This window comes from Cryptomeria japonica, chromosome 9, assembly GCF_030272615.1.
Source record: "Cryptomeria japonica chromosome 9, Sugi_1.0, whole genome shotgun sequence".
NCBI classification, from domain to species: domain Eukaryota; kingdom Viridiplantae; phylum Streptophyta; class Pinopsida; order Cupressales; family Cupressaceae; genus Cryptomeria; species Cryptomeria japonica.
Window position 1 is genome coordinate 472,431,247 of NC_081413.1, and position 7,192 is coordinate 472,438,438.

Sequence of the window (7,192 nt, forward strand, 5' to 3'; positions counted from 1 at the left end):
TGATCAAAATCTGGAAGAGCAAGTACTAGACAAGAACTCATTACCTCTTTAAGTTTCTCAAATACCTGTTGAGCTCCGTCAGTCCATTTGAAAGCCCCCTTTTTGGTAAGATCTGTCAAGGGTGCCCCAAGCTGTGAAAAACCTTTGACAAACCTCCTGTAATAACTGCATAAACCAAAGAATCCCCTTAATTCTGTAAGGTTTCGTGGTGGTGGCCAATCCAAAATGGCTCTTATCTTTTCTTGATGAACCTGTACCCCTGTTGCACTGATCATATGCCCTAAGTACAAAATTTCAGTCATTCTGAATTCACATTTAGACGCCTTTGCATACAGTGATTGTGATTCCATAATACCAAGGACTATATCAATATGTTTCAAATGCTCTTCCCAAGTTTTGCTATAAATCAATATATCCTCAAAGAATACTAGCAAAAATCTCCTTAACTGTTTGTTAAAAATATGATTCATATAGGACTAGAATGTTGCCGGAGCATTTGTTAGACCAAACGGCATAACCAAGAATTCATAATGACCATAATGACAGCGGAAAGCAGTTTTATGAATGTCTTGTTCTCTTAACTTAATCTGATGATACCCTGATCTCAAATCAATTTTAGAAAAATAAATAGCACCATGCATTTTATCTAACAATTCATCAATTTGAGGAATTGGATACTTGTTTTTTATTGTTTTCTTGTTAAGAGCTCTGTAATCAATACACATTCGAAGAGTTCCATCCTTCTTTTTGACCAACACTACAGATGATGCAAAAGGACTAGAACTAGGTCTGATGTGTCCCATATCCAATAATTCTTTAATTGCTTTTTCTATTTCATCCCTAAATGTTTTTGGGTGTCTATAAGGAGTAGTGATAACTGGTTTAGCACCCTCTTCTAATTCAATAGTATGTTCAAATCCTCTATCAGGTAGGACTCCTAGAGGAATATCACTAAAAACCAAATTATGTGAATCTAATACTGTTAACAAATCATTCTGATAAGATTTGGATTCAAATCCCGATACCTTGTTGGAGATTAAACATTGTGCTGACCACGCCACATCTCCATGTCTGAAAATAGCCTCCATTCTTTTAGCACTAACGATCCTAGGACCACTGTTAGACATAACACGAAGGACTACCTTCTTATCATCAATTTTAAAAGAGAATTCCATTCTTTTAAAACTCTGTGTATATTCATCTAATGTCTCCATCCATTGTATGCCCAAAACAACATTAGTGTCAGCCAAATCAATCACATAAAAATCATCAGTAACAGTGTAATTGCCAAGAGTAATATTCAATTTAGGAACTTTATGAGTGCTAGATAAATTAGTTCCTCCTGCTACCCTAACATCAAATCCCTCATGTTTTTCAGTCTGCAAGCCACGCCTTTCCACAAGTGCTGCATCTATAAAATTATGTGTGGAACCACTATCAAGCATAACAATTACACGTTGTCCATTCAAAACTCCTCTAACTCTGAAAAATATTATAATGTGGGGTTCTTGTCATGGATGCTATTACTCCTTCTCCCTGTTTGGTACCTGTTTCTGACTCAGTGTTCTGAGGTGTTCATTCTATGTTAGGATCAGCATTCTCTTCATCCTCGCTGTCAAACATAACCTCAATATAATGAATTTTCCCCTTCCCTAAGCATCTGTGTCCAGGCTGCCATGCTTCCCTACAACTGAAACATAGTTTTTTCCTTCTGAGCTCTTCTCTTTCCTCCTTATCTAGCCTGTTTTTAGGGAAATTATCTTTGTTGAAAGGTTGTTTGTCTTTTTTCAGTTTAGGAGGTGGTCCTTTGTTAACAAATTTTCCTTTTGAAGATGGTTCCAATTCTCTTTCTCTTTTGACAGTTGTTTGTAAAGTAAGGGGGTTTAAGGATTTAACCCACCCTTTGAGGGAATCAGACAATCCATCTATAAATATCACAATCTTGTGTCTTTGTGAAATTTCAGTAAATAAGACAGCCAACTTTTCAAATTCAGAAATATATTGTTCAACAGTTCCGGTTTGCTTAAGCTGAGTCAAATCCTTAAGATGTAATTCAGGATCTTTAGAATCAAACCTATCAATAAGTTTCTCAGTGAACTCAACATAAGTGCCTATCAAATTATGACCCAAGGTTATTTGTCCATGATGCCACCATTCATGTGCTACACCGTCAAGATGTAACGCAGCATATTTAATTGCCTCTTCTTCCAACATAGGATTTAATTGGAAGTATGTATCTAATTTTTGCACCCAAGCCCAAGCAGTTGTCTTACCTGAACCATCAAAATAAGGAATGGACATTTTCCCAATTTTTCTTTATAATTCATTGTTATTTCCTCGCTATCCTCTTGGCCTATGTTTCATTCTGACATCTAAACATTCTCTAAATGTCATTGATGATCTGAATTCTTCACCGGAACCTAACCAGTCTTGATGTATTTCTTCCTGTATTTCTCTTATTGTAGGTTCATTTTCAGGTGGCTGGTTTCTAGCAGTAAATGTAGGCATAAATGGTCTAGCTGTGCCTGTTCTTTCTGGCCGATTATTAACTGACTGTTCATCTCTACCCCCATTGTTTCCCCCATTATTTTGATGTTGATTATTCTGCCTTACATTATTTTGGTGCTGATTTATATTGTTAGCCATAAACTAGGTCATCAAGTTGGTCATTCTATTAACATTTTCTTGCATATCCTGCTGACTTCTGATTAGTGCAGCCAATAGATCCCTATTGTTATCTGGGTCTCCCATGTTGGTTTCAAAGATAAATTCCTCGTCAGTTTCTGTGTGGCTATCCTCAATTTCAAACGGAATAGATGAACTACTCTGTGCTAAAGGAGAGTTTGGAAATTTGTTCTGACGGGCCCTAGTACTTCGGAAATTATAATTTCCCTGGTGCCTACTCAACTATGCATTTAAATTTTCCTGAAAATACCCTACAGGTTGGCAGGATTCAAAGCTCTAATACCACTGTAAAATTCCCTATTAGGGACGGACTGTAATTATTGAGGGCTCATTGTAATGAATTGTTTATGACCAAACTATGTAGAGATGTATGGTTTAACTTGCCAGTTATTTATAGAATTTCATTCATCAATAAATATCATACAGCTTTAACTTTCGTGTTTTATTGATCATTATACTATTGACTGAACAGACATTGTACACAATCAATATAATATAATTAAATGTCCATGGTGCACCTGTTAGTTCGCTGGGTTGATAGTGCCAAAGATCATCACAGTAGTCCTCTAGAAAATCTACGTATGTCCATTGGTTGTTAACGTGGAATATATATATATATCTGTGCATAACGATGTTTCACCACCCGAACTCTATCCCCGCTGATCTTCTGAGGATGCCGATGTTCCACCACCCGAGTTCTATTTCTGCTGATCTGCTACGGAATAAACAATAGATCCACGATTTGTACTCCCATCAAAACCATTGCACGTTATGCAATACCACGCGGTAGGAAAGTATAACCCGATATCAGGCCTGCTGGTCACGCGATATACAATCCTCCCTGTCACACTATGTGCAATGTTCGGGTCGTATTGTCACTCTGTCAACCTCCGCCCCGATACAAGCAATAAGAATATGTAATTGTCTGGTCACTTCGTCAAAAGTTCACCCCCGATACAAGTATGAAAATATAAGGAAGCATTCTGGTCTCACGGCATTCCACGGAAATATCAACACGATTTCCCTCCAGTTTCACGTTGCCACATCTCTGTTTACGCTATCATGTTCCCATCACTAGGTCAGTCTTCACCGACGAAAGGAGGATTGAATTTTTGTTGGTATCCCGCCACACAGGAATGAAGTCTCTGTATCTTCTCCAATATGCCTCGACAACTCACGCTATGTCCATTTATTCACCTATGAAGTAGTTTTACGAACTAACTTTATTCAAGGAGCGTTAACATTATATTAATTATTTATATTAATCCCAGATTAGAATATTAATATAAAAATAATTAATATCGTGCTATCTTTATTTTCATGGTCTATTTAGTGATTTGGGGAACATTACAATTTACTTGTTTATGAGTATTTTCCTAAGGATGTACACTTTTAAAATGAATTCTCCAACTTTGTTTGATTGTCTTGAATAAAAATTTCATGTTCTAGTAATGACTTTCAATGTTTGTGTAATTGTGCATAGTATACTTATATAGCAGACATGTTAAAAGGAAATTTATTTCATCCCATATTCATTTAAGTTACACCCTTAACAAATTTTTCTTTTCGAAGACATTTTCCAGTGGGTGTGCACTGCATATACCAGGTTTGTCCATGTAGTTTATGGGTTTGTTCATGGTTATGCATTAATGAAACTAATGAAATGCGGAATTTATGTTCATAAGTTTGAAATGGATATGCATTAATACAGTCTAATCATAATTTGAAATAAATCAATATTTTCTCATAAAAATAAATAGATCTGAATTAAAACTGGTTGGGAAATGTAATCAGAGCAGAATGAATGCGGAAATTTGCAAATTTTTACAAAAGGTTATAATTACCTTGATTGATGTCAGAAAAAGGGTTTGTAATGATTGAATTGATTAAATGAAATAATACATTCCACTTGTGGTTTAAACAGTTTCTTTTATTAGGACATTTAAATAAGGTGCAGATTTTATGGTCCTCAAAATGTTGGTAGTTGGTAGAACCAGACAAGATTTCTCTATGTAACCCATTGTATGTTGGATCACCTTGTTTCTGAATAGTTTTACTAAATTGGAAGAATATAATTTCCAGTTCTCATTGAGGCTTCCTGGACTGTAAGATATAAGTATATTTTGCTCCTTAAAAAATATGTTAAGAAAATCTTCTTAAAAATGTCTGCACCTTTTGTCTGTTTAGATTGTGTCGAGCTATATCTGTATATGTTTACACACATAATACTTTGTTTACTCTTAACCTTTTACTTTTGCCTGAATAACATTCTTTTTGCCTCAGATCCAAGGTAAATATTACTTCAGCATTGATGCCATTATAGATGGTGCTAAGTGGCGTCGTACTATTGGACAAGAAATATACTCCCCTCTTCTCTTAGCATTTACACACCAGGTATTTGTTACCTTGCTGACATCTTTGTGTCAAATAAACAGGCTTCTTACCAGTACAAGTATCAAAGTTTTTCTAACTGATATATTGCTATTTGCCAGAAGGGAGATGATTGGACAACTTCTCATGTGTCAAAATTTATGGCAATGGATCCTACTTATTCTTTACCAAAAAATGTTGCAATTATCACACTTGAGGTAGCTGTATACTGAAATCTCTTTTTCCAGATGTCATTATGAACCTTCCCATGCTTGGTTTAGGATTTACAAGGATCTTGCATTGTGCTACATTGTAGGTTGACTCCAAAATACTAGAATTTGAAATAACTTGTCATGCATAGATTTACAAAATCATCATATAAGATTTATCATTCTGTCTGAGATAGACTGTATAATCAGTAATAATTCTACTCAAATCTCTCTTTGCTCAAGCTTCAATCCACATAGTATCCAAGGCATCTTTGTGTACACAATTACAGTATGGAGAGTGGACCTTCTGCAATACGACATTATTAGTTGAGAATCTCACTCACTTATTGCCCCTCTATTGAATTGAAGAATTAGGAAAAATTGATTTCATTGCCCTTTATAGCATTGGGAAAGGAGAACGCTACCTAGTTTGAACCTTGTTGATGTGCCATTAAGTGCCCCACTGTACTCCCAAAACGTATTACATAGTGTTACCTTACGAATCAAACTTCTTGTAGTTTATCTAACTTATACTAACAACCAAACTTATTTGACAAGCAGCTGGAAAACTTTCTATGATATTATCATTTTGAACATAAAATGATTTCGCAATAGCTATTAATGAACCCTGTCCATCAACCTGACATCAGATGTTTGCTGTACATCTAACTTTTAATATTATGCAGGAACTTGAAGATGGAAGTGTGCTACTTCGCTTGGCTCATATTTATGAGGTTTATAAATGCTAACAATTAGTTTTACTGTCAGTGTATTTATTATTGTCTTTGAGACAGATTAGCTCATGTTTATAGCTATTCATTTACCATGTCTTGGGATTACCAGGCTGGAGAGGATGCTGTGTATTCCAATATCGCTGCAGTTGAGCTGAAAATGTTGTTCCCTAATAAAATGGTAATTGGTTTTTAGCTCATCTCACTTTGTTTAGCATTCCTTCTTGAAGAAAGGTCTATGGTATGATAATTTGATGCAAGGAAATTGATTAAACTTGCAGATAAGTGAATTGACAGAGATGAATTTATCAGCAAATCAAGAAAAATCTGTAATGAAACTGAAAGAGTGGAAAGTAGATGGTTATGATGGTAAACAGCAACTGGAAGTTGGTGTAAGAGGTGGTCCTGTAGATAAGTACAAAATGGTGATTGAGTTGGGTCCCATGGAAATTCGCACATTCATCTTGTTTTTCAAATAAATTATTAAAAGATCAACATTGATTCTTCTTATGGCAGATAATTTTATTTTTAAAATGTGTGCCTTCTACACAAAGGAAAAAATTCACAGTTTGGATGGTATGTGGCTTACTAAGAAGTGAGACTGCTGGCCTTTTATCATTCACAATCATTCTTCTTGTGATAAGTGTAATCTCTGGTCTGCTGACATCTCCTGGCTTTCAGCAACCGGTACATACTGAAAACTTCCACTTACAGTAGTTCCCTGAACTGGGATCTCCTAATAAAACAAGGGACATCTTGAACCCCATCAGCTCAAAAATAGAAAGATAAATAATCTGAGCATTGTGTTTTAAAGTTTAAAGTTTAAACTATCTCTGTGGACTTTGCATATTCACGTTCTTTAGTGAACTAGTTAGTTAAACTAAAATACAATAATATTTTTGTTGCAGTAATTTGTGGCATATTAGTTACTTTTTAAACAAGATCTATCATATTACAGATGACTGATTTCATAATTAACCAGGTAAGGTTACATTCTTTCTGGACATGTGTCAATTACAAAAATCCTTATGAAAAATAAGCCATATAACAATTTAAATTGTAGCTGCACAATTTGGTGTTTCTACAGGAAAGAGAGGACAATCCTTTCCAGAAAGCTTCAAAATACATGTTAGAGAATCTTGGGGTTTGGTTTCTATTAGCATTTTGGTTTGTCTTTTGCAAGACAACTCAAACAGG

At 35.2% G+C, this 7,192-nt stretch overlaps 1 protein-coding gene across 6 annotated transcripts in view; it reads left to right on the forward strand.

The window, feature by feature from the left end:
- The window catches only part of LOC131075948 (alpha-mannosidase), a 318,620-nt gene extending 311,748 nt beyond the window's left edge, over nt 1-6,872 (forward strand). For 2 of the 6 annotated variants that reach the window (XM_058012931.2, XM_058012934.2), the window contains 5 exons: nt 4,969-5,079; nt 5,178-5,273; nt 5,951-5,998; nt 6,108-6,176; nt 6,277-6,866. In XM_058012931.2, the coding sequence (XP_057868914.2) occupies nt 4,969-5,079; nt 5,178-5,273; nt 5,951-5,998; nt 6,108-6,176; nt 6,277-6,474 (522 nt within the window). In that variant the 3' untranslated portion in view covers nt 6,475-6,866. Of the gene's footprint in view, nt 1-4,968; nt 5,080-5,177; nt 5,274-5,950; nt 5,999-6,107; nt 6,177-6,276 lie in introns of all 6 variants that reach the window. The other 4 variants (XM_058012933.2, XM_058012930.2, XM_058012932.2 and 1 more) reach the window with 4 other exon arrangements.
- Nucleotides 6,873-7,192: the final 320 nt, after the last annotated feature.